Source organism: Stegostoma tigrinum, chromosome 2 (assembly GCF_030684315.1).
Source record: "Stegostoma tigrinum isolate sSteTig4 chromosome 2, sSteTig4.hap1, whole genome shotgun sequence".
Lineage (NCBI taxonomy): Eukaryota > Metazoa > Chordata > Chondrichthyes > Orectolobiformes > Stegostomatidae > Stegostoma > Stegostoma tigrinum.
This window is the reverse complement of record NC_081355.1, coordinates 84678683-84705869: the sequence shown is the minus strand read 5'-3', so window position 1 is coordinate 84705869 and position 27187 is coordinate 84678683. Positions and strand designations below refer to the sequence as shown.

Genomic DNA, 27187 nt, shown 5'->3' with positions numbered 1-27187 from the left:
ACTACCTCCAAGTTCCTCTCCAAGCTACTCACCATCCTGACTTGGAAATATATCACTGTTCTTCACTGTCACTAAGTCCAATTCATGGAATTCCCTCCCTGTTGGCATTGTGGGTCAAGCCAGAGCAGGAGGACTACAGCGGTTTAAGAAGAAGGCTCACTATCACCTTCGGAAGGGCAACTAGGGACAGGTAAGTAATGCTGGCCAGCCAGCTACACTTACATCCCACAAACTGAATAGATAAAAGTAACTTACAGTAGTGTGCCCACCCAAATTTCAGTGAGACCATGCTTTGTAAAATGTGAAATGGCATATTCTGTTCAGTGAGGTTGCAGTTAGAGAATGTTCCTTGAAAACATTTGATGAATAAGCACTTTTGCTTCGGGTACTTCTGCAATTGTGAGCAACTAGTCCTTCTCTGTGTTGTCACTGCTCTGTTACCCTATTGTGATGCAGCCAAAGAGGGCCAGGAACCACAGCATCCAGGATCAGAAGCAAGTGGTCAATCTGAATGTTAAATGTCAATGTCCAAGTCCAAGCCTTCAGTATGTGTAACACCGTTCGATGTACTCTTCACTAACTTTAAAAAAACTTACTACAATAATAGAAACTCAGCAACAGCCGGGAGAAATCAATTAACACGAGACCTGTAAGTTATTGATACTTTGAATAGTGTCCATCAGCAATAGCCGGTCTGTTTTTTATATTGTCTATTCCCTATCCAATTAAGTGCATAGGACTTTATTTTACGCAGCTATTCTTACAATGTGACATGAGGAGTCAACTGGTGCACAGCTACCAGATTCCTGTGCATCTGCATGGCTGCTCAATGTATTGAAAATATCATTATTGGGGATTTTTTTCTGCTGCTGAAAACATATTCAGCTGCACGAGGTTATGGGTTGGTTATCTCTGGACCAAATACAGATTGGGTGACTGTAACTTCTCCATTCGATCTGCAAGCACAATCTTGACATGCCTTTTTATTTCTCCACCAGCTCTCACACTGACATGTTTATCCTTGGCCTGCTGCACTGTTGCAGTGAATCTCAATGTGAGTTTGAGGAACAGCACCTCTTCATCTTTGAATTAATCAGTGTACAGGCTTTAGGATTCAGTATGTCAGATAATAATCACTGCTGCCCATTTAGTTTCTTTTCCTTTGCATCTAATGGTCTTAATCTTGTAATCCCCCAATCTTGCATTTAGTAGCATCTACTCATTATCCTACTGTTCATGTCTCCTCTAGGCATTTTTTTTAATCCTTTAGCCATCCCATTATCACTCTCTGACCCATCAACTCTTTTGACATTCAATGTCTCCCTTCCTACATCCTAGAGCAGACTTTCCCTTTCCCTTTTGCGCTTCTCTACCCGGGCTACTTTACCTGACACAAAGTCCAATTCAGTTCTACTTCATCCAGTTCTAAAGAAAAAATTGCAACCTGGAATGGTAACATTTTTTTGCTCTTTCTATGCATCAGCAACTAGGATTAGTGAGTGTTTACAACATTTTCGCTTCTTACTTCATATTTCCAGAATCGAAATTATTTTGCTTTGAGATAACCATCCAGAGCATAAATCTGGACCACTCACAACCTACTAAACCTTACATTACCAGTTTTCTTTTAACAGAAGACACACAGTCAAAAACCTATTGAGAATGCAAACACCCAGCATTGTCCTTCAAAGACTAACTGGAAATTCTGTTTGGATTATCTTTAGCCTCCAGGGAGACTCTGGAATGTCACACCTGATGAGTGCTTCAAAGGGAAGAACTTCAGAGAGAGAAATCTGCTACAAACTGAAATTTAATCCCTCCTGTGTTATCCCAGAGTGTGAATGAAGCATAGAATTGTGGAACCCTTACAGCCTGGAAAGAAGCCATTCAGCCCATCAAGTCTGCACCGACACTCCAAAGAGCTTCCCACCTAGTCCCATCACCCTACCTTTAACTCCACATTTTCCATTGCTAATCCACCTAGTCTACACAGTCCTGAACACTACAGGATAATTTAGCATGGCCACTCCACCTAACCTGCACATCTTTAGACTGTGGGAGGAAACTGGAGCACCCAGAGGAAACCCATGCAGACACAGGGAGAATGTGAAAACTCCACACAGACACCCAAGGGTCGAATCAAAACCAGGTCCCTGGTGCTGTGAGGTAACAATGCTAATGTGATCGGAAAAGAGAGCAATGCGGGTAAGTGCCATTGTTGTATTTTCCCCTTTCAAGAATACAGAAGAACAGGATCTAAAATCCTGTTTGAACCCTGGTCTGTGCCCATTATTGGATGAAGATGTATGCTGTGAGGGTTACAGCTGACACAACCCCTAGTCATCCTTGCATTGCAGGTGAAAGGATGTCAATCTCATCCTTCTTGTTGTGAAAGCCAAAAATCAAGTGAGGCCACAGACAAAAGGAAACAGACCAACAATCCTTAAATTGACCTGCAAAGCTGAGCAACTCAAAATTAACGTCTAACCTATTAAATCAGTGCTACTCATATCAATTAATATAACAAACGCAATGACCCATCATTTATTCTTCACAGAACTTAGATACATATCTGGATATCTTTTTTCAATTCTCATTCTTATTTCTCATTCCTAATCTGTGTATATGGGGGTTACATTTTTATTTCTTCCTTATATCCAGCAACTAACAGATTCAGTCTTTGTTAATTTACAAAACACTCATTGTTTCAGTAAGTATTAACACTTATTAAGTAGCCAAGTAACATGAGTTCATTCATGTCTGGGAGGAAGGTATGCACATTGGAAGGATTTGTTTTACATTAACCTTGTGGAAACAACCAAGGTGTTGGATGAAAAAGGACAGTCAGTTCATCTGTGCTCACTCCAGGAGTTTGACAATTCGACACAATAGATTGGGGAACACTGTTGGGGACTGCTGTATCAAGACCCAAGCAGCCATGTTGGAATTGAGGATTGGTTTGCATTCCGTGATTATCCCTATCTTCTGTATCAGATCTTCCGGGGTGGGGGGGGCGGGGTGCTGTTCCAGCTGAATGGGATTCTTATCCTGCTTCCTGTGGGACAGGGCCACAGAAGTCAGACACTGGTGCCTGAGGAGCAGCCATTCCCCACAGACAGATCTTATTTGCACATGACTCCTCTGGCATCGTATGTGTGTTGAATATGGTAATACCACACTATCAAGAAAGGGCTAATAGGAGCAGACAAATTGATTATCTTGGTTGTTCTGATAAGATTATTAAGTTTCCTCTCGAAAAGCCAATAGTTCGCTTTTCCAGGAGTGACATTATCTGTTGCCTCACACATAGCGTTAGCATCTATCCCATTAGGACGGAGGAGAAATTCGGAGATATTTTAAACCCGGAAATCCTTAATGGCTCGATTCTTTGATACACCTTACAGTAATAAAGGAAGAGGCAGGGTATATTGGTATTTCAGCGTGATTTGATCTAATAAACTTAACCTTAACCATTGAAATTTTGCATTAAAACCAGCCAAACATTTGCTGTCGTTGAATATTTTTCTTCGAAGTGGAATTCGACCACTCTCCAGTTTTGACCTTGAGTTGTTGTAAGATACATGGGATCAATATGATGTAATTCAACTGACACGCTGGCATGATGCTTGCCGTTGTTAATGGTGTCACATTATTCTTGTCTTTTGTTTAAAATGAAAACACAGACAATTGAAAAAGAGACTCATCAGCGCTCTTATTGGTCAGGAATTTTCATGCAGCATCTGTCCGAAAGTTTCAGAATCAGTATCAAGATTAGTTGTTTATCAAGCGTTCTTTCTTTTATTTCTAACTGATCCGTTTCAAACAAAATCGATGTTGTCTCTTAATGTGTCCATTCATTTGCCGGATGGCTCAGGGAGAGCTAGCCTTTCTCTGTGAATCACAGCCATTTGAAAAACATGTCCAGATGTGCATAGAGAATGAAAGGCTGACTCGGTCACAGACTAAAACCAAAACAGCCGATAGTGCTATTGTCTTTAGGATCCGGACATATCGCACTGTCTATTCCAGAATTCAATATATTTCAAACAATATGAGCTTGTAGCCTGTTGAAATGTGCAAACGGTGAGAGCAAACGTGTCTCCATCTCCCAAGTACACATCTGGCTAACATCGAACCTTTTCTGTAGTGATAAGGAGCCTGCTGAATAAGGAGGGTGCTGGAGCCGTCTCCTGCTTCTCTCTCTGTCTGGACATGATTTTTCTTGCCCTGTTCTCTTTATTTAAGTGAAACAAGAGCGCAGAATTTTTGTTCCCTCTGGGCGCTCGACTGTGTTAACAATTCGCTGATAATACTGGACATCTCCGAATAAAAGCCACGCTGCATTCCTCCAAATGAGAGCCTTTCTAAAGTTAAAGGAGGGCCATTGTGAATAATGCAACCCCTTGATCTCTTATCGTTTTATTTTTCGAATGCAGCACCAGCAATGTGGGAAATGTTATTCAAGCAATATATGCGATTGGGATTTGATTAATATGCTCAGTTGCACAGGATTCCTGTTTGACGTCTGAATGATTTATGCACAGTCCAACCGGCACAAGAAAAAGAATCTGAACATGTGGCATCTTTTGTAGCTTTTCGCTGCCGATAAGAGTACGGTGTCTGGTCAACTGGGCAGAGTTTAAACCACGATTACAGTCAGCACTCCAACTTAAGTATAGCCCCCATTCCAAACAAGTCGCTGTATCATTTGTGGTTTTCCCCAAATAGAATAGGTATACAACGATGAACTGGAAATTCAATTACTTGGCTAACGAAATCATCGAGAAGCAAGTGGTAGATATGTGTGCTTTCTGTCTGGATTTGGAATAGCTCAGAAAGCAGCACCGCTCCCGTCCTCCCCCTCCCCCCCCTCCCCACACAAATCAAATTGCCTTCATGTGATGGAACTTGAATTTGGATCTGAATTCTTTTTTTTTCAGAACTGACACAATTAAATGCACTTCCGTTAAGCCACGAGTACAGTTTCGATGGAGGCTGTCCGATGGTCTCCGACTAGAGCGAAAACCCTCTGGTTTACGAATGACAATAGTCGGAACTTCGTCCTGATGAGGGCAGCCTGAATGGCTTTGGGGTTCAAGAAAAAATGCAATGTTAACAGCAACATGATTGTGAAAAGGTTTTGTAACTTTTTTTCAGGAGACATTTGTGATAAAGCTTTGTTCACCATCATTTAACGAAAACGACATTTTGGTCAAAGTGGATGAAATGTTTCTTATTGGAGCTGATGGGACGGTTTAATATTCACTGTGCATTTACTGCCCTGTGTAATCCTAAAAGCCATTTGCGGCAAACAATGAAAAAAATGCAAATTAAATGCAGATTTTAAATACATGGTGTATGTTTTTTTTCTTTATAATAGTTGGTGCATTTTTCGTTTCGTCTGATTTATCTTATTGTAAACTTGTGATGTCCCAGATCCTTCGCGGTGACTCTCAAGTTGATGCAAGCAAGGAGAACCTATTTCTCTGCACACCTGCACCTGAATCCACCTTTAAGTTGCCTCTGTTCCTTTGTAATCTGAGCTCCTGCCGTTTACACGGTCTGTGTGTCGTTGTTCCTGATAAGAAAGGCAATGAACCCGTTTAGGAGATAAGAAACTCGAGGCATTTTAAGAAGCCGTTAAGAGTAAGCAGCACACAGACTGAGGGAAGGGGCGCTTCGTGTGTTCTGGGGGGAAAGGGCGTGGAGTTCAAATTGTCATCCTTTGATTTCGCTGTCCTTTCTTCCCATTGAAATAAAGTCGAAGTTTCGGCTAAATCCACCGGAATTTAATAAGTGGCAAGCAAACGCCACAAATGCTGATTCTTTCCGATGTCACTGAGACGATTACTAGCCTTGATGGCGAACAGATCTACACTGTACCCAAAGCAAACTATTCAAGTGTTGTGTTCCTCGAGTTCACATACAAAGTTGCCTCTAGTTTTTTTTTCCTGGTCCGGCTTAGTGAGCAGGACAAGAGAATGTTGCTGACACGATAAGTATCAAAGCGGGTCACATATTAAATACCCCAAGCCAGCTCGCGAAGACTGAGCCGACAAAGCAGAAAGGGCTGGATTTAATTAAGTGTTTCTGGATTCGTCACTGCAGTGATGCAGTGCCAGTATTCCCCTGGCAGACTGGGAGCATTGGAACATGCTCCTCCAATGGACCTGTTGGGGTTGAAAGCATTGGGTCGTAGGGTTTCTATTGGTTAGGGGGATGTCCTGACACGCAGACAGGGATCCTCCTGTACTATAAGAAGGGTACATCACGCTGGAGATACGGCAGGAGGGTTCTGTAAAGTCTGGAGTTATCATCACCTCTGTTTTATGCTTGCTGGGTAAAAAGGCTGGGCTTTTTTTTCACAAGGAGTCTGCATGTCTAACATTTAGACATGCTCAGCTTTGTGGATACACGGATTTTGTTGCTGCTTGCAGTAACGACGTTCGTTGCAAGAGGCCAATATGAAGACGAATGTAAGTGCCCCTTTTAAATCTGACAATATAATGTATATGTTTGTTTCGAAGCTGCAGCCCAGTAAGATAAGGCATGCCAGATTCTTTCAGAAACCCTACGTTCCAACTTATCAAAAAGTATAGCAGTGAAACAAGAAAAATAAAGTTTAAAATCATTGTGACCCTATATAAATCCGGTAGTTTGCAATGAACAATCTTTCTGAGACCAGTAAGTTAATACCATAGCAAAGGAATCGTCTATCGCACCTTCTTATTTCGTAAAATATATACGTAGTTATTTGCTTAAAATTAATACTTATTGAAATACTTAAAGGTGTGGTCGCACAAGCGTTGAACTTTTAAGGAAAACTAACCGGGGTGTATTTAGTATGTTCCATTGGATCTTTGGGCGTCAGTTTAAAGCTATTCGGTGTCACCGAGGCCAGATGACACAGGAGTCTGTGGTCAACTTTCAGAAAGAAAAAAAGAACAATAAATGAGAAAGTATCTGGTCTGGGAGGGGATCACTTCATGTTGGTCGATGAAAGTCATCTTTTCCATGACAATGCGGGGCTGGGTACAGAGGCAGCGAGCATATCGCCATACCGCCACCTTGCGGTCACCCTTCCACTTGAATTCGGCGCTTCGCTTCATTGTTCTGGCGACTATTGAGAACCCTTTACTGCATCTGAGAACACGTCTTTTAAGGAAATGTTATAATTTCTTTGGAGAATGGGCGTTTAAGTTCTAATTTCTCAAATAAGCTAACATTTCGTTCGTGAGGATGCTTCCAATCTGCTCATCTCACGTAGTGACATTGCTGTTTGGAGGAAACCTAACACCGTTTAGCATCTGCCCACTTGAATTCAGGGCGCTTTATGAAATATCTTAAGTTTCAAATGGGATTTATCTGGACCCAAAGAGGGCGTGGTCTTGTCGAGGAGGCGAGTTCTGGCAATGTGTGAGAGCTCAGCAGGTCTGATCGTTGGCGGCAGTGAGGATATATCTGCAGAATCTCAGTGGTCCCAAACATAATTCCCTAAAGTATTTAGATCCAGAACCCGCGTGATGACAGTTTTCTCGTTAATAACAAAATATATTTTCAGATCGTTTAGTTTACGTAACAGATTGTGTCTTTTTATATCACCGACAGTGTAACAATGTTTAATTATATATGCTTATAAACGTACATGTCCAAATTAAGTACGGTCACACCACTCCCTATCTGCAGTTCCCATTGTCTCTGATACTGCTTTAACCATCCTACTCGGACATGTTTCACACGACACACCTGAGACTGGCGACCAGACGCACTGGCCCAGCGACACGGACATAGCCACGGCAATTGAGAAATCTGAATCCAACCCTGAAACTTTGGGGCCCCCTACCTGCAATTCGAAGTAGGGGCCGATGTTTTTTTTACCGAAAATCTGGGGTCGGAGAGAGCATTTTCATTCCACAAACTGGGAATCAGTAGCGAGGACATAGATGCAATATTACACATATTTGATCTTTATTACAAATGACACGATTAATTTGATCTTCGGTATTTTCACAGGATATTCTTTTTCATTTTATTTTGCTTGGAGAATTTCTTACACGGCTGTTCTCATATTTTGGTCCATCTATTTGTGCGGCCACAATAATAACTGTCAGTTGTGTACGTGGCTGGATTGTTTTGCACAATGCAAATTATCACCTTACGAAAGCGACTATTAGCTCGCATCTACTGAAAGTGCAAAACCTATCTGTAATTTGTAGAATATTCTCAAATTGCACAGTACTCACGTAAGGGCAAGTTATTAATCAAGTTATTTCTATCTGAATGTGATATGACTAGCATTATACCAGCATGACGGAAATACTTTAATCTTAAATTGGATATATCTGGCACTGCCTGTGGAGTTTCATACTCAAATATCATTGCCACCAACAACCTGGCAAATATACACAGTAAAATGCCAAACAACCTGATGCTATTAAGCCCTAGTGAATGACATGGTTTCAGTACGTTGGAAGCATCAGGATGTACACATGACTTGTGGCCGCTTGCCAAAATTTTCCTGTCAAGACAGATCTCTGTAGCGGTGCAGGGTGAATCAAAGTGCAGGAAATTAGGAGCAAGGTGTTGAAACCTCAACCTTGTTGGCCCGTCTTGTGTGATTACATTGGACAGTGGGCAGGTGCTTCCCACAGCCATAGGGGGAGGAAATATCACCTGAATGTCAAACCTGATCCTAACAGCATTAGCCTCAGCTGGCACTCCAGATCACAAGCTCAGCTTTGCTGCAGTTTCCATCAGATTCACTGGACTATTAATGTTAATATATAACTGGACTCCAAAGTAAAATCTGATCTTATCTACATTGTTTCTAATGTATATTTACTATAAATCATTTGTGCTGATCTAAATACACAGCAATTAAAACGGTAATCAATGATTAAGACATTAATTTAAATATAAATAATAAATTATAAATATTTGCTAATTAATGCACACTGAGTGATATAAAATGTTTGCTTCACTGAAATTAGCATTTGAAAGAACTTTTAAAACTTGTACCGGGGCTTCTTTTGAGAATATCATTGGGTTTCCAGAAAGCAAAGAAACTTTATGACAGTTTTTAAAAATGGAGAGTATTTATCAAATTGTCCTTTATTTATACTATTTACTTTCAGGCCAAGACTAATGTACACCATATATTTAATTGCTAATAGATAATAGAATCAGGTCACAAAATTCACTTAAATAAATTGCAAAACAAACTCTGCAAATTTGGTGCAAATAGGCCTTAGTGACAACAATGGATATCTCCTTCAATCCCCATTGCCTGAAGGTAGATTGCTCTTTTAATTCACAGCTTATTTCTATCCAGAAGCGGTGTGGATCCTGCAATAATAACTAATTAAGAACAAACAGAAAAAAAAGTTAGCATGAAGGATAAACAAGACATTGTATTTACTGTTACATTTGGTTTAGCATCATATATTCATAAAACCACAAAAAGAACTATCACTAGATGTCCACTCCTTTTCAATTACTTTTTCATATTACATTGGGCAATGTAGTGGCATTAGATGTTGTACTTTTATTCTTTGGAACCAAGAGTGAAGTCGAACATAGCATGATAGGATAACAGCTCTTTTCTTTAACTTAATAAGCAGTAAGAAATCTATATAAACTGAATTTGGACTGTCTAGCAAACTAGTTACCAAATTCAAGAGCACAATTCTCCTGTTTCGTCAACAAATGGCAGCCTTTCTTCTCAAAGCCTCAAGCAAAACTTGCAGGATGAACTTCTGACTGTGGGCATTGGGTTCAACCAAATTGTCATTGAACTTTCAGTTATGACGCATCTGATCTGTGAGAATTTGATGCTGTGTACCTGAAATTAGGATGTTTCATTTATCTATGAATGCAAAATGCACAAAAATGCAGAATTTCTTTTAAATTTTGATTCTGTAGTTCTTGTTATAATGCTAAGAATTATGAACTCCACCAATTACAAATGATTACATTTACTTTTGACGTACTTTACTTTGTAAGCCCCTGCGAAGGGCCTTTGAACATGCATAATAATAACACTCTAGCTGTTGTCATTACTGTTATTGTCCAAATTACAATGCAAAGACAAGACTGCTATGGAGTATTGATGAGCATTTAAGATGATAAATTTCATGACCAATATAAGAAAGAAATTATTACTTGCAGAATTTAAGTCGTTGTCTTATAATATATTGTGAAAAAACATTAGATGGCTTCGTCAGAGGCTCACTGATGATGTTACCTAGAATGGTGACGAAACATCTGAAAACTAACCTTCCAGCTCAGCGAGCAAATTCACATCCATTAGATGGTATTTCAGACATTGGAGAAGATTTTATTCAGTTTGTCTTGGTAAAGTCACACATCAAGTGCAGCGTACCTTTATAGTTTCACTAGAAATAGTAACATCAAAACATACCGTTACTTTTAACAGAAGTATACATTGCCTACTTATCCATACTATTGAATTAATCAGGCGAGGTTTAAACAAAAATGCTTTACATATGAAGTATTGTTGTATGATCACAGTTACGTAGATGGTAGATACATAACTAATATCTTCTTTTCTGCTCTTTCTCTGCAGATGCATTTGAAAGTGAAGTGAGTATTGACAAACACGCTTTATTCGAAGAAATTCCATGGTATTTTGGTTTTGTCAAAAGGAGATAACTGACTAATTTGTTTTTTTTCCTTGCTTATTGTAGGCCTATCAGGATGAATTAATGGTATGTGTAATTGGATTATTTTTCTTTGTGTGACAATGCACTCTCTGGTATGCGGTATTTCCACAAATTGCTGAACAAAGCCTTCAAGACACAATAAAAAACATTTTGTTTTCTACTGAAAATTACTACATTAATGCATGATGAAGGCACAATCCATGGGCCATGATTATTACCTTGATCATGATGTTTTCCGTAACTAATGCTGTCTCTGTCACATCAATCTACAAATGGGGCATACATAATACAATATACCATTGGTTTTAACATCCTTTGTCTGTATTGCATCCACTAGCTTGATAAAAATGAAGAGGTAACAGAAAAATTAGATCACAAAAAAATTTCAGGCTCAGTTTACATTTGAGGATTGCAACAAGTGAGACATACATGCAACATACTTGCCTTGCCCCTTACCTTCTACTTCCGGTTCCTACCTGTTAGCTATTTTTGTATTAATTGATAAGGAGTGGGCTTTGTCAGTAAGACCAGCAATTAATGCACATCCCTAACTTGTCCTTAAGATGCTGGTGATGAACCACCTTCTTGAATAGAGTGGTTTGATAGACCATTTCAGGGGCAGTTAATGATCAACCGTGTTTTGAAAGCTGACCCATGGCATCAGCAACACTGGATTTTTGTTCAGTGATCAAGAACACAAAAGGTGTGATTTTAAATGTTTTTGTCAATGATTTCTGTGGCTCACCTATCCTGTAGAACCTCTCTCTCTATCATACATACTTTTATAATGTTGAGTGCACTGGTATTTCCAAGAATGTTTTAAAGGTGCTGCAGATCAATTGGATGATGTTGCTTTGCTTTCCAACATTTATGAAGTAATTCTCCTTGTTTAAAATTAAAGCCGTATTAAACAGCTTGGCTGATCCCTGAGAAAGGTAACCAAAATGATCCAAAAAAGGTTCTGAAGCAGAACTTAGGTGATGGACCCAGCCAAGCTGGTATTGAATCCCTACAGTTTGGAAACAGGCCCTTCAGCCCAACAAGTCCACACTGACCCTCAGACCATCCCACCCAGACCCATCTCCCTATAACCCACCAAATATGTACACATCCATGAACACTATAGGCAATTTAGTGCGGCCAATTCACCTAACCCGCACATCTTTGGACTGTGGGAGGAAACCCGCACAGGCACAGGGAGAAAGTGCAAACTCCACACAGACAGTGGCCCAAGGGTGGAATCAAACCCAGGTCCCCGGTGCTGTGGGGCAGTAGGGCTAACCACCAGGCCACCAGGCCTTTCTTGTTCATGTATTTTGGCCAGTATGTGAGCTCCAGTATGAAGCAGCTGCCTAATTAAAAAGCTAAGCAGACAGGATAAATGTGAGAATGTACATTTGGCTGTTGTGTATGATGAAGCAAATGTACAACATTCTCACATTTATCCTGTCTGCTTAGCTTTTTAATTAGGCAGCTTTTCATTTTGTCACTTTGTCATAGTACCTTCATATATTGGCTGCGCGTGACAATAAGCAAAGTTGAAAAGGGCAGTTTGAAGTGATGTTTATTTAGAATAATAAAACTCGCAAGGCCTGTAAATGCCTTGCAAAACCCAACATTTATAGTGTCTATATTGTTCCATTTTATCATTCATCCTTGATTTTAAAGTATTTATGCCAATTCCTTTAATCCAAGTCTTTTGGAACATCCTTTTTACTCTTTTTACTAACTCACAGGCTTCTTAGGTGTGTGTCAGCCCTGGTTCTGTGATAGCAGAATGTTGAACGCACATGCTCCACCCTAGAGGCTTGTCCACATGATCTAGGCTAACACTTCAGAGGCAGTACTGAAGGACTGCTGGATTGTCAGAGGTGCTGTCTTTTGAATAATTTTAAACCTAGCACCACCAGCCTGCCCAGATTAATAAGAGATTCCATGGCTCAAGCCAAAGAACAATCAAAACAATTCTCCACATCTCAGCCAACATATATCCCTCAATTAATATAACCAAAAGTAGAATCCCTCATCATTTGTCTCATTGTTGCTTATGAGAGTTTGCTAAAGTAGCTGTCCCGATTCCCTACAGGACACTGGTATATTGCAATAGTATTTCAGTGACTGTAAAGTGTTTTAAGACGCTCAAAGGTCTTCTTTTCATCTGACGTGTTAAATATATCTATAAATGGGTCTTATCAGTCCAGCAGAAATGTAATGTATAAATCATCCAATCATTTTTAAACATTATTTAAACTGAAATATTTTGAGTGGCTTTACAGCTTTGTAAACCTAATGTGATTCAAATATTCATTTTAGGGACCACAAGGACCCCCTGGAAATCGAGGCACACCTGGAGACAGGGTATTTATTCTTGAATTGGTTATGCTTATGTCAAATAGTTTTTTTTTTAAGATTAAAAGTTTCAATTTAACCTGTTATGGAAAAAAAACTGCTGCTGCCATATGATATGACTAATGTCTAGTTTTGCTTTCAATTTATAAAATTGGAATTGATTGAGTTTATAATAGTTTAAATTCGTATTAATATGGATGGTTAAATGATGCTACATACTATATCAGTTAAATCCTACTGTTAATAAACTATGCTGAAAGCGTGTAATCACAGTTTGTACTCTTTCTATTATAGGGACCCCCAGGACCAGATGGCAAAGATGGACTACCAGGCACTCCAGGCCTTCCCGGACCACCAGGCCTACCTGGCGATGTAAGTTATTCACGAAAACAGATCTAATCTATTCGCTGCCAGACCAGTCTCAGTTCTCAATCATTTTTAATATAAATGGCACAATTGACACTAAACATTTAGTCTATCTCCCAACTTCCATGTGCAATAAGAAGACATATTTAGTTAAATTAAAACAAAGAACTCCGGATGCAGGAAGTCTGAAACAGAAACGGAAACAGCTGGAGAGACTCAGCACATCTGGCAGTAACTGTGGAGAGAAAGCAGAGTTAACGTTTCGAGTCTATTTCTGAAGAAGGGTCCCCGGATTCAAAATGTTAAACTCTGTCCACAGATGCTGTCAGACCTGCTAAGTTTCCACAGCACTTTCTATTTTTGAAGCATATTTAGTTGTTGGTTTTCCTATACAATTAGTTTAATAAAAATACATGGTTTAAATCGTAGCATATTGATTTAAAAAGAAAACTGAAGTATTGTGACAGTTGTCTGGTGTATTACCCAGGCACCAATTCTCTATATTCTAAGGTAGGCCATTTAGGACTGAGATGAGGAAAAATTTCTTAATCTACAGAGAATGGTGAACCGGTGGAATTCTCTGCCACAGAAAGCAGTTGAAGCCAAAATATTAAATGTTTTCACGAAGGAGTGAGATATAGTTCTTAAGACTGAAGAGATTGAAGAGTATGAGGAGAAAGCAGGACCAGAGTACTGAATTGGATGATCAGCCACAATCATATTGAATGGCAGAGCAACTTCAAGATTTGAATGGCCTCCTCCTGATCCTATTTCTTATATTTCTATTTTCTCAAGACAGTTTCAGGAGGATAATGCAAAGTTGTAATATTACAGCTAAACTTATCCCTGCATTCACCCATTATACATACCGTCATATCTTCCTAACTGAGGTGGGGGAATGGACTGAAGGAACCGTACACTTGATTAACTTTTGGATGCCAGAACTAATTTTTGGTCCTCCACATGTTACCCTAACTGAGTTCAATTAAGCTCTCAATGCAGCCGAGGGATTGAACCAGACTTCCCTATGCTACATAATATCGCTGAAGAAGAATTTTCAGTCAATCCTGTTCTTATTTGATTTTAACCAATAGCAATTAACGTTCGAATATAAACAATAAGGAAAACAAGAATAATGAAGAATTTTAAAATACTGTTTGATTTCTCTGTCTTTTTTCATTACCTTATCCCCACATTTATTCTTTCAGGCAACTGGTTAACAAGGGTAACAAGGTGTAGAGCTGGATGAACACAGCAGGCCAAGCAGCATCAGAGGAGTAGGAAGGCTGACTTTTGGCTGTGTTCATCCAGCTCTACACCTTGTTATCTCAGATTCTCCAGCATCTGCTGTTCCTACCATCTCTGGTTAATAAGGATGTCAGAATTGCTGTTTGTTTGAGAATTTTGTGTAGGTTACTATCATTTCTATATGTATTTTTATTCCTAAAGATCAATAGCCTATGTATGTATGCATGTGATTGCATCATTTTTTAGTGTAGCCAGGGTGCTTTCAACATAACAAATATTTCCATGACCAGACAGAAGTTCATAATCAGTTTCGGCCTCTTTGTAAGGAAAAATGTCTCTTTTTTCTCCTCAGAGTTTTGCTGCTCAATACATTAAACGGGACGAGATGACACCAGGAATCTTGGTATGCATTTACAAACTTTGCACTGTCATCTCATAGTTGGGTAAATTTCACAACACGGGTCTCCCAATGTGCATCCTACATTTGAAGAGACTGCAGTCTGGATAAAATTATGAGATCGTAACAATAATGATTCAGTTTGCATTCCTGGCAAATGTGGTTGCATACTGGGATTGTGCGATCACAAAATTAGCCTTTATGTAACTTCATATTTAAATATGCTTTGCTTCATTCCAAGTCCCCTCAAAATGAATCATGTATAATTGACAGAAATCAACTAAAAACTGAAACAATACAGTTCTTTTAAAGTGTACACACATTAGAATTTTTCTTATCAGATATGAGCTAGAAATTGTACCAAAATGTGTCAGCGCAACACCGGAAAATAGCTGAGAGAATAAAGTTAAAAATCTTTGATGCTGTTAAGCTACCTCTTGTGTTACAAGGTACATAGTTATCCCACTGTAAGGAGAAATGATGACTTGCATTGGTAATCCAGAGATTCTAGTTAATGCTGTAGAGACGTGGGTTCATATCCATCATGGCAGCTGGTGGAATTTAATTAGGATTAAATAAGAAAAAACCAGAAAGATAATCTGAGTAATGATGACCATGATTTTATTCTTGATTGCTGTAAAAGCCCATCTGGTGCACTAATGCCCAGTAGGGGAGGTAATGCACCATCCTTATCTGGTCTGGCCTACATATGGCTCTTGACTCATAGCAATCCTAACTGCCCTCTGAAATGGCTGAGTAAATAGGATAGGGCCACAAACTTTGGCCATGGCAGTGACGCCCACATCCCATGAAAGAATAGAAACAGTTATGTCTCAAAACTGTTTCTGTGCCATTTCTCTACATAAGTAAGTCGCTTTAAACAATATGTTAAGGGAACATATCAGTATGAATTATTCCCCAGGTAATTTAGTTCAATGCATGAAGAAAAAGATGTTACGAAGGTACCATCATATTTACAACTACATCTTCTCACCATGAACATTCACCATTTTCTTCTCATGTTGTGCATCATTCTATGTAACTCGTCCAATGAAATTTGTGACAGATTGTTCCTGCAACAGTAAATGCAGTTTATGATACAGAATTCAGAATTTGAACCACATTGGATGCTAATTCGGTGTTACCCCAGCAAAGGAAATGCTAAATTTTCACAATTCTGGATGCAAGAAGAAATCCAAATCGCATATTTCCACAAACTGAAAAATAACTATAAACTACGTATAGTCTTTTAATTGCAATTATATGAATGATGAAAGTGTTTTGCTAAATCTCTCCAATCATTTTGAGCATAGCACGTCTCATAATTCCCTGCCAAAATGGGACAGAAAACAATGACCAATGATAAATATATAGCTTTTAAAAATTTATTCACAGGATAAGGGCACCACTGGCTAGGCCAATGTTTATTGCCCATCCCTAATTGCCCTGAAGGCATTTAAGAGTCAACCACATTGCTGTGGATCTGGAGTCACATGCAGGCTAGACCAGTTAAGGATGGCAGTTTCCGTCCCTAAAGGATGCCAGTGGTCCAGATGTTTATTCCCAACAATTGGCAATAGATTCACAGTCAGCTTTAGACTATCTTAATTCTGTATTTGTATTAAATTCAAAGTCTGCCAGGTAGGATTTGAACCCAGGTCCCTCGAATATTATCTTGGTCTCTGTTTTAATAGCCCAGCAATAACACCACTAGGCCATTGACTCAAAGCATTGAGTACTTTTGCTCTATTTAGTTTTCTGGAATAAGATTATTTTAGTAAAACTATGTAGGTGAAATTAAAACTTGAAGATGGTGAATAAACCATTAGTAAATTAAAGATGACTATGAATGAAAATATTGTATGCAGCTTGAACTCTATTGGTTATCAGAAGATTATATTCTAATTAAAAATACTGCAGCAGTGAAAGAACTGTTGATTATTATAATTACACAACAGATGAAAATGTTGCCTTCCTTTCACTTTTTATTGAGCAATTTCCTTTCAATGTACACATTTCTTTCAATGAATATTTAGCATTGTTAAGTTTGGGTGTCTGTTGACTGCTCCCTCTGCTGGAATGTTCCAGTTTTTCAGCAGAAATATAAGCTCAGTCTTTGTGCAGCACTGATGAAGTGTTATTGAAGATGCTGCCCTTCAGCTGACCGACTTGCACGTTTCTTTTGCTCAGTTGGATGTTGGAAGTCCAAAGCACTACTTAATAACAGAGAATCCTTCTAGGGTCCTGACTGGCAATTTTCCTTCAACCAACACCAAGGTTGTTCAAAACATAAACTGGCCATTCATTACGTTTGTTGATGAAAAATGATTAATTGTGACCTTTGTTCACATAAAAGTTCACTACACTTCAAAGTAATTCATTGTGAAGCCCTTGAAACATATGTGAGACAAGATTCAAGTCATCACACTTACCTTTAATTTGCAGAGAATTAATACGTAACCATAGACTAAATTGTTTGAAATATAAATATGATAAAATATTAGTATCATGAAAACAAAATACTGTAGAGTCTGGCACTCTAAATAAAACCAGGAACTGCTGTAATAACTGCAAGTATAGGGAGATAGAGAGTAATTTGGACTGTGAACTTTCATCAAAATTATAACTGCTAAAATGCTTTCAATTTAGTGATATGATCACCCAAAGTTAGGTTGTAGTTTAGTATTTATGGATTACACTTTCGTTAAGTGCCAACTGTTTATAAGAACTGAGCAGAAAGACAGCCAAGAGCATAATGGTGCCTGTGGATTAGTTATATCGTCAGTACTATCGTCGTCCTGTCTACCTTATCCTCATCTATACTGTGTTTATATTTTAAAAGATTGTTTAGTTACTATATTACTGATTATACACTAATTCTAACATGATGTATTTTTCTTCAGGGACCACCAGGACCAAGAGGCCCTCAAGGAGGCTCTGGTGCTCCTGTAAGTTTTACAACTTCTTGATAGTCTGCTTTTCACCATTTATAATTGAAACTATGCAACACATTGTACTACCTCCAATTGAAATTATTGTGTTTGAGTCTTTTCACATAGTTCTGAATTGAATTTTTGAAAATTTCTGCGTTCATTTTCAGGGCTCCCCTGGACCCCCAGGAATTTCAGGCATTCCAGGAGAACCTGGTGGAAATGTAAGTATGTATTTTGTGGCAAGATAAATCATTTGATTAGATTCCCTACAGTGTGGAAACAGGCCTTTCAGCCCAACAAGTCCACACTACCCCTTGAAGCATCCCACCCCAACCCAACCCCCTATAACCCACACACTCCTGAACACTATGGGCAGTTTAGCATGGCCGATCCACCTAGCCTGCACATCTTTGGACTGTGGGACGAAACTGGAGCACCTGGAGGAAACCCACACAGTAGGAGATTTGTGAATCTCCTATTTTGTATTGGCATTGATTTTCTTTTTGTCTTTTTATTCTCTAGGGCCCAGTTGGTCCTCGTGGTCCTCAAGGTGTACCCGGAAAACCTGGTGAAGATGTAAGTGTGTATAAGTTTGTAACAGTTCATTTACCAAATGTGGGCTCATTGGCTGCTCTGCTAATTTATTGCCTCTTGAGAAGCTGGCACTGTGCCGCGATCTTGAGGTTTGGCTCTCCATGGGCATAAGTACAGCTACAATGTTGCTAGGCACAAAATTCCAGAGGATTTCAAAGAAGTAACGTATGAACCAATATTTTTAAATGCTGCTAGCTCCTTAAATAACAATGACCACATGTATCAGTCAGGTAATATCATTCGTTGGGATGCTTACCCAAACTGAATTTGGTTATCAACAGCTTTATTTCAGGTAAAGCAAAGGTGGATAAAATAAATTAGAGGTAGTTCAGAATACTTCAAACTTATGTCTGCAAACTAGAAGTTGGTTTTCAGATAATCCTTAAATTCAAACTGAGAACTTTAAACAGCCCCTCATTACTCTGCAATGTTGGTTAGATCCCTAATCCAGAATTGAGCTCAGTAAAATGAAGGGAGAAAGTACCTCTGAACTATCAAAGCTTAAAAATGAGGCCTATCACAGTGACTTTATTATTTGTAATAAGCCATATATTTTAAAGAATTACCTAACTGTGAATTCATCCTGGAATTTGGCTTGGAGATAATTCCATAAATGGCCTTCTGTAACTTCTTGAGTTTCCTTTACTCTTTCCTGCAGATTATAAAGAGCTTTCATTTGAATATAAGGAAGAAACCAAATGATTCTTAAGTTGCGTTGACAGTATTACTTGTACCTTTACTTTCTGTGATTAACAATCATCTGATTTCTGAGAATCTGAGTATGTGCTTCCCATAATACTTAGAACAAACATCTTTGATTACATTTTGACAATTAAATGCAATGGAGCCTTATCAATTGCAAAACAAGCTTCTTGTACTTTTGTAGCTTTGGACGTTTTGAAATTAAATCCAGTTTCAACCATAATTCCAAAATATGGTACGTGCTGTGTGTTCCATGGTCAGAGATGTTAAATTCATTAATATTGATGCATGAAGCCTTACTAGGATTGTGAATTTCAGGAAACATTCAGCAACTTCCCTAAATGCAAATCTAACTCTCCCAATTTTTAATCAATTGAACAAGTAATGTTTCAGGCACACAATTATAAACTAAAGAATAATGCAAAGGGTTTCTTAATGTAATATGTTAATAATATAGGTCACAAATCTAAACTGAACACAATTAGGGATGCAAACATCCTAGATTAAGCATCAAATCATCTGTATACTAGATCTGTTCATTCAGGTCAAAGTTTACACATCACACAACAATATATATTTCTGATTTTGCCTGTCATACAATAAAAAGAGTCCCATTAATTAATAATAAATAAATTAAAGAATATTAAAGGTAAAATTGGTCTATACCAACATTTCAAAACAGGCCCTTTGTGAATTGGCAGCCAATTTTTCACTGCATCTGATCTTCTTTCTACTAAAACTCACAGAACAATATTTCAACTATTTTCTGCAACTCTTTATTTGGTTTAAAATTTAAAATCCTGGCAATATTTTGCAAGTTGATTAAAATAAAAACTGATACAGTCAAAAATAAGCTGGCGAATCAGCACAAGACTGTTTTGCTTTGTTGGTCTAGACTAGTGCCATCCCTGTCATGTTTCTAGTTTTTCTATATTTTGTCCAAGTTTCTAACGAAGAGGATGACTAGCCAGCAGTTCCATGTTTCTTTTGCCACCATCTATAACCAGTATAATATTCATGACTACATGACGGATTCAAGTTAACTTTCTCATTGTAGCAAACAACCATAGTTCCTCTCCGCAGATATGACTGAGTGATATCAGAGGACCATTTTAGCCTTGAAGTAAAGATAAAGATAAACTGCCAATTGGTCTAGAAGACCACCATTGGGCAATATTGAATCTATCATGTATCTGTAAATTATATTGTTATTTAATCAATCTATTCACCTGATTGAGAATGTTCACTGTATGAACATTCTCCTTATCTTAAGAATTATTCATATACCATGAATAAATGCATCGGCAATGCATTTTAGAAGATGCAAATGTAAAGTCTAACTTAGCTAAATAAAAATATAATTTATCTCATATTATCAAAGTATGTGCATCCCTTCTTAATTAATCCTTTATTAATACAAAAAGTATTTTTTTTTCCTAGGGTTCAAATGGCAAACCTGGTAAAGCTGGTGACCGTGGTATTATTGGAGCTCAGGTAAGAATCATTGCACAGTGAGGCTTATGCAGATATACAAAATCTACTATCATCCGCCATCTAACCTGAGGGCACTAAATGCAAATATTTATTTGGTACTTTCTGCCCCAGACACAGTAACAACGCCAGACTCCTTTCATTTTGAAAAAACATCAGACGTGTTTCTGTTTCCTCTTCTCAGGGTGCTCGTGGTTTCCCAGGAACCCCTGGCCTCTCTGGCAGGAAAGGACACCGAGTGAGTTAAACATCTTATTTTTGACACTTGGAATATCTTTTTTCTGCTGCAGTAAATAATTAGCGCTACAATTGTTAACTGGCCGTTTTTATTATCCTCCACTTCATAACAGGGTTTTAATGGTTTGGATGGAATTAAGGGAGAGCCAGGTGCTGCCGGTGAGAAGGTAAGAAATAAAGTTGTGATTAAGTTACTTTAACCTGAACTGTTAAACATTAGTTGGGAGTATGTTACGAAACAGCAAATAAAGGAATACTCTCTGTACTTACTGCTACTTATCAGTTTCCCTTCAATGGCAGAGGGCCACCCCAGTGAGGCCAGAGCCCAGATTGGAGCAGGAGGTGATCTTTTGGCAGCAAATCTGCAGCCATTGGATACTCCTCCCAAACTCTGCAACAGTGGGTGGATACCCCTTGCACAATGACAATCTGACAGCTGTACCCTTTTTATGCACAGTTTGAAACACCCTCAAAGTATCCTGCCTGCCTCGGCAGCAACCTCTTCTCCCAATGGCCACTCCTACTTAACTGTTCCGTCTGCTATCATTCAATGGATGGGTCTTCCTAGGGCAGCTTTTTAATTGGACGCATCTGGGAAGATAGTATTCAACCTCTCACCATACTCACCTCCAGGTTCCTGATCCCAAACTGAGATTGACTTTGGGGTTACAACCCAACCAAGAAATTCAGCCTTCTATATTTATTGATTCTGTTTGATAACTGGATTTTAGAAATATAGAAACGTTCCATAAGAGTCAGAGAAGCTTGTTTTCCATTGTGGGCACACATCAGAACAGTTACATAATTTGCACATCATGATTCCAGTGAACAGTGCTCAGAATGGAGATTTATCGAAGGTCATGATGGATGGTATGGATCTGGTGTTATCTTTACACAAAATCATTTTACTGACATAAGAGGCAAATGTTCACGTAAGTGGCATCCAAGTAAACTCTATTATCACTGAAATTATTTAATAAGAACAAACATTCTTCCCTTCACACCTGCCCCCACTCTTCTTGATATCAGACCTGATGGGTTAAGGTTAGAGGTGTAGAGTAAAGCATGGAAAGATTGTAATGGTATTGTATCAGAGTCAGTGCTAAAAAAGCTTACATCGATAGCCTTACATTTTATGAATACAAAGACATGCATATTATGCAACATTAAACAGCAAAGTGCTTTTCGAATACATGCCAGTATTCTTTGTTACATAAATGGAAAAATATTACTATTTATCATTGTAGGAGCAAATTATTGCAGATGCTTGAGAAAGGATGTTGCTAGTCCAGATTAAGTGATCAGAATGTAAGAATGGCTGAACAATGGTGTGTCTGACTACTAAACTGGAAAGAACAGACATTCCCACTGGAGATGGGGAAGTGGAGAGAGGGCTTGGTGACCAAGAATACAACCAGTAAATCTAAAAGTAAGGGAAGGAATGTGTTCACTACTTGAAGGTGTTGGGCTCAACACTGAGCCCAGAATATTGTAAAATACCTAGTTTGAAGAGGATAATGGGAACTGCAGATGCTGGAGAATCCAAGATAACAAAGTGTGAAGCTGGATGAACACAGCAGGCCCAGCAGCATCTCAGGAGCACAAAAGCTGACGTTTCGGGGTGAAGGGTCTAGGCCTGAAACGTCAGCTTTTGTGCTCCTGAGATGCTGCTTGGCCTGCTGTGTTCATCCAGCTTCACACTTTATTATCTTAGTTTGCAGATGAGATATTACTCCTGCAGTTTTTGCTGTGATTCACTGGAGCATTGCAACATGCCAAGGACAGCCAGAGGGCATGTGAGCAGGACACTGTGTTAACATGACCGTCTATAGGAAGGTTGGGGTCATGCTTGCACCCTGATTGGAGGTGTTCTGTAAACTAGTCACCCGCGCTGTGTTTGATTTCTCCAATGTAGAGTAGGCCACATTGGGTGCTGTGAATGTAATATACAAGATTGGAAGAGATGCAGGTGAAATACAGTTTCACCTGGAAAGACTGTTTAGGCACTTGGATGGAGAGCAGGGAGGAGGTGAAGGGGCAGGTTTTGCATCTTCTGCAGTAAGATGGCAATTTGCCTTGGGAAGGGGGCATGTTGTTAGTGGTTGACGAACAGATGGAACAACCCCTGTGAAATGCAGACAGGGGAACTGAGGGGAAGGTGAGTTTGCTGTGATGAAGAGTCATTGAGACTTGAAACGGTAGCTTGCTTTCTCTCCATGGATGCTGCCTGACTCGCTGTGATCTCCAGCACTTGTCGTTTTCATTATTTATTATTACCTTACCAGCATTTCCTTTCTTAATCCTACTTATTTCTCTTCATTTAAAGTTGTTCGATTCACATAATCTGACAATGCAAATTGTAGTGCTGAATATCCAATTTATTGTGCTAGTCACATTACTTTATTCAAATTATTGGGTATTTTACATTGTTCTCATCAAAATAGTTGACAATGTTAGGATTAGATTGTAAATGTCCCACCCCTGTTCCTAAGTATGAGGGACATCAAACAATCTGTATAAACAGTGACTGAGTCATTCACCATTGCAGGAGTTCTTCCATTACTTTCAGAACAGTTTTCGCACTCGAAGAGTGTGCTGAGCAAAACAAAGGTTTTTATTCTATTTTGTTTGTTCCAAGCTGGTCAGAAATTAGACAATGAAGTATTTTGAAAGGATTAATCATTTTTGAATTAAACATTTATAGATTATGTTGTTAGGCAGGGTTAAAAAGTATCACCCATTAAAGTTTTATTGTTTCATATGCTTTCTTGTGTTAGTAATATTGTAAAAGCCAACAACTAAAATATTGTTTTCATTTTTTGCCAGGGTGAAACTGGTAACCCAGGAGCAAATGGAAGCCCTGGACTTGTGGTATGTGTTTCATCATTTAAAATATTAGCAGTTTTAATCATGCATTGCACATTTCTTAACAACAATTTTTTACACATGCCATGTAAAAAATTCTAAATCCATTCTTATGCAGAATTAACAAACCTGTTTTCTTTTCTAAAAGGGCCTTCGTGGTTCTCCAGGAGAGAGAGGTGGTATTGGAGCTGCTGGCCCAGCTGTAAGTTTCCAATTTTTGAATGTTTTCTCAGTTTCACATGCCAGTTGTTAGTATTCCCAGCATGGAGCTTCACACAACAGGGGCAGATCAAATCATGGGTATGGTGGTCAATACACTTGATTCAGACCTCTGCCTTCACATTGATTTGAGGTCCTGCTTAATGGTCACCAATAATGTATTTCAATGTTGTTAAATATATACCATTAAAAATGAATCTCCAAGATGATTTTTAAAATATTGCAAATGATTATAACTGTTGCGCCTCTGTGTAATGCTTTATTATAATCCATTTCAACATATTCATGAAAGTTTGTATTTTGCTTTTATGCTTATTATCAATTCAATGTCTACTTATTGTTTGTATTGTAGAATTATATGTTCATTGGTTGTAGTAAGTTTATACATGCCACCTTTGCGTTTCCTTTAAGGGTGCCCGTGGCAGTGATGGTTTGCCTGGACCTGTTGGCCCTCCTGTAAGTATACCACTTCATATTTTCAGTTAAAACTTAATCCATCATCTTAACAGCAAATATGCAATTACTAATACGTTATAAGAGTGATTCTGCAATCCAATAAGCCCACTCAGGAGCCACAGTCAATGGAAAAGCAAAGGTTATTGGCACTGTTCAACCCAAATTCATGCATGCCAGAAAACCAAGTTCTCACTTAAAATGTAATAGAGCACATTCTGCTACCTAGAGTCCTCTGGAGGAATCCCAGAATATTCCATGATATGTATGTTAAAATACATGGTGGTCTGCTGCATGCTGTCTAATTTACCATCAAGTTCCAATGCCACGTTTCTGTCCACCCCAGATAATCTTTGATTCTCTTGCTAACAATAAGCTACCTACCTCTACCTTAAAAATATTCAATGGCTTTGCTTTGGCTGCCTTCCGAGGAAGAGAGTTCCATAATCGCACAACCTTCCGAACAAACACTCTTCATCTCTGTCACAGAACAGGCAGCCTTATTTAAAAAAACAGTATCCCCTAGTTATCACCCACAATTGGAAACATCCTTTCCATCTCCAAATTTTTCAAGACTATTAAGGATTAATTAAGTCACTCGTCAGTCTTCTGCACTATAATAGAAACAAGATTGCCCAATCTATCCTTATAAAACAGACGACTCTTCTCAATCAAACTAACCTGATCTGAGCTCCCTCCAATGCATTTACATCATTTCTTAAATAAGGGAACTAAATAAAAGCAATTGATAAAACAAACAATTTTTTAAAAGTCAAATATTGCCAAATAGTACGCAAAAGCCAAATAATCTTCCCTGTGCATTTCATTTGCGCCTGTACTCAGTGTGCTTTTGCTTCTCCTGGTGCTTATACATGGTGCTTACCCAGTGACTGCAGTATAGCTAGCAGAAGGCAGCTGACTTTGAAAATAGAAGACTCCAAATGGCTTTGCAGTACTCCCTTCAGTGACTCTGGACTTTGAGGGCAGACTGCAGCACCTGAAATAGACGACAACAGTCTGCGATTGCTGATAAGATGTAACAACAAGTGCACTAGCAAAGTTGTTGAAATGAGGTGATGATACTGTCTTCCCAAGAGAGGATACCACATTTTTGCTCCTTGGAGCCACTTGCCTGTTCCCTATTCTAATGCCTCAGAAATCCCAGTAATATGTTAAGACAGATTGGTGTACTGCTGTAAAATGCTGAAAACTCCTTTAATATTGTAGTCTACAACTATGCCAGCTGACCTTGTAATGACAGGAGACTAAGCTTTCACTGAGGCAGTGAGACTGCTTCTACTCAGAGAAAGGTATAACACAAACCATTGAAGACATCAAAGATGTCTTCCTAATGTTGACAACACTTCCATGTTGGAAACAATGGGCTTCAAGATATGTGCTCAGCCCTGTGCCAAATCGTGCCAGACTCCTCCATACCCTTGACATTGGCCACAGACTTTGTATTAGGCTCACAATGCATCAGGCATTACCCATTCAGAATGCACCTTAAGACAAATCATTCAAATACTCACCTGAGTTCGGCAGAAGGACCTGTCTGCATGTCGACCTTTGATAAGCTGGTACCCGCTTCTCCTTGTTCCCTGCCGTTAGCTGATCACTCATGTGTGGTGTCACACGTAGATCTCATATCTTGAGTGTACTCTTCTTGGTGTTCCTCTTAAGCCTGACCCTTTAGGGAAGAAAAGCTGTTGTCGTTATCTGGTCTTGCCTCTGTGTGACTGTAGGCCAACAGCAATGTGGATCACTCTTAATTGCTGTCAGTTCAATGACAATTGGGGATGAGCAGTAAATGCTGTCCTAATCAGTTACACCCACATTCCATTAAAGAATGAAACAAACATCCCTACCACTGGCTTCAACCTTTATAGTCACCACTCCCACAAGACCTGGCATCATCTCCTCCATGGGGATTAGGAGATATGGAAAGGCCTGCCCCTGTCTACTTAGCTCCTGCTGTCTTCAATTATCCATCAGCTTGTCTTGTAATAGAACAGGAGTATAATCTGTTGAGATGATGCTGTGACCAAAGTTATATGCTTACCAATGTGTGAAAGTTGTGAGATCTGGTTATAAAGCTTACTACTGTGTTAAGAATATGAAGGTGTAATAGCCTGCAGGAATGTTGACTCTGAGTCCTTATTGAAATTGTTGGTAGATGAAGATAAAGTGAAGTCAATAAATAAATCAGTGTGAGACTAGTAGTGCAGTTAATGGAACATAACGTTTGGAGATGAATTCACTTGTCTTGATCATTCATGAGCGGTCATTAAACTTCTCGTGACATTATATTTGGATCCTCAGGGATTGATTCTTGACACTGACTTCCATCACTATCAGCTCCCACAGACTTTGGAGAGTTGGTTGGAATGATATCCTAGTTCCCTTGCAACTAAATGATACCTATTTTCCTCTGTACCTCCTTGACAAAAACACGCAGTGCAGCCTTGGAAAATCTTGAAAATTGTTTACTTCCATCTTTCCCTAATCACAGTTAGTGTCTGCATGGCTGTAAGCAACTGGACCAACTATAAGGCAGATCCACTTTCAGAGACCTGACCAAGATTTAAGCACTGCAGGCCAACTTAGAATGAAGCTAACCACTCATGATATTAACAGAATATATCCAGGCA

General features: G+C 38.9%; 1 protein-coding gene across 2 annotated transcripts in view; it reads left to right on the top strand.

The window, feature by feature from the left end:
* Positions 1-6248: 6248 nt before the first annotated feature.
* The window catches only part of col1a2 (collagen, type I, alpha 2), a 51667-nt gene continuing 30728 nt past the window's right edge, over positions 6249-27187 (top strand). Inside the window, exons 1-15 of one of the 2 annotated variants that reach the window (XM_048547878.2) lie at positions 6249-6476; positions 10586-10602; positions 10707-10727; positions 12996-13040; positions 13326-13403; positions 14998-15048; positions 17946-17990; positions 18143-18196; positions 18498-18551; positions 20712-20765; positions 20947-21000; positions 21113-21166; positions 23826-23870; positions 24013-24066; positions 24495-24539. In XM_048547878.2, the coding sequence (XP_048403835.1) occupies positions 6395-6476; positions 10586-10602; positions 10707-10727; positions 12996-13040; positions 13326-13403; positions 14998-15048; positions 17946-17990; positions 18143-18196; positions 18498-18551; positions 20712-20765; positions 20947-21000; positions 21113-21166; positions 23826-23870; positions 24013-24066; positions 24495-24539 (753 nt within the window). In that variant the 5' untranslated portion in view covers positions 6249-6394. The remainder of the gene's footprint in view (positions 6477-10585; positions 10603-10706; positions 10728-12995; positions 13041-13325; positions 13404-14997; positions 15049-17945; positions 17991-18142; positions 18197-18497; positions 18552-20711; positions 20766-20946; positions 21001-21112; positions 21167-23825; positions 23871-24012; positions 24067-24494; positions 24540-27187) is intronic. The other variant, XM_048547887.2, reaches the window with a different exon arrangement.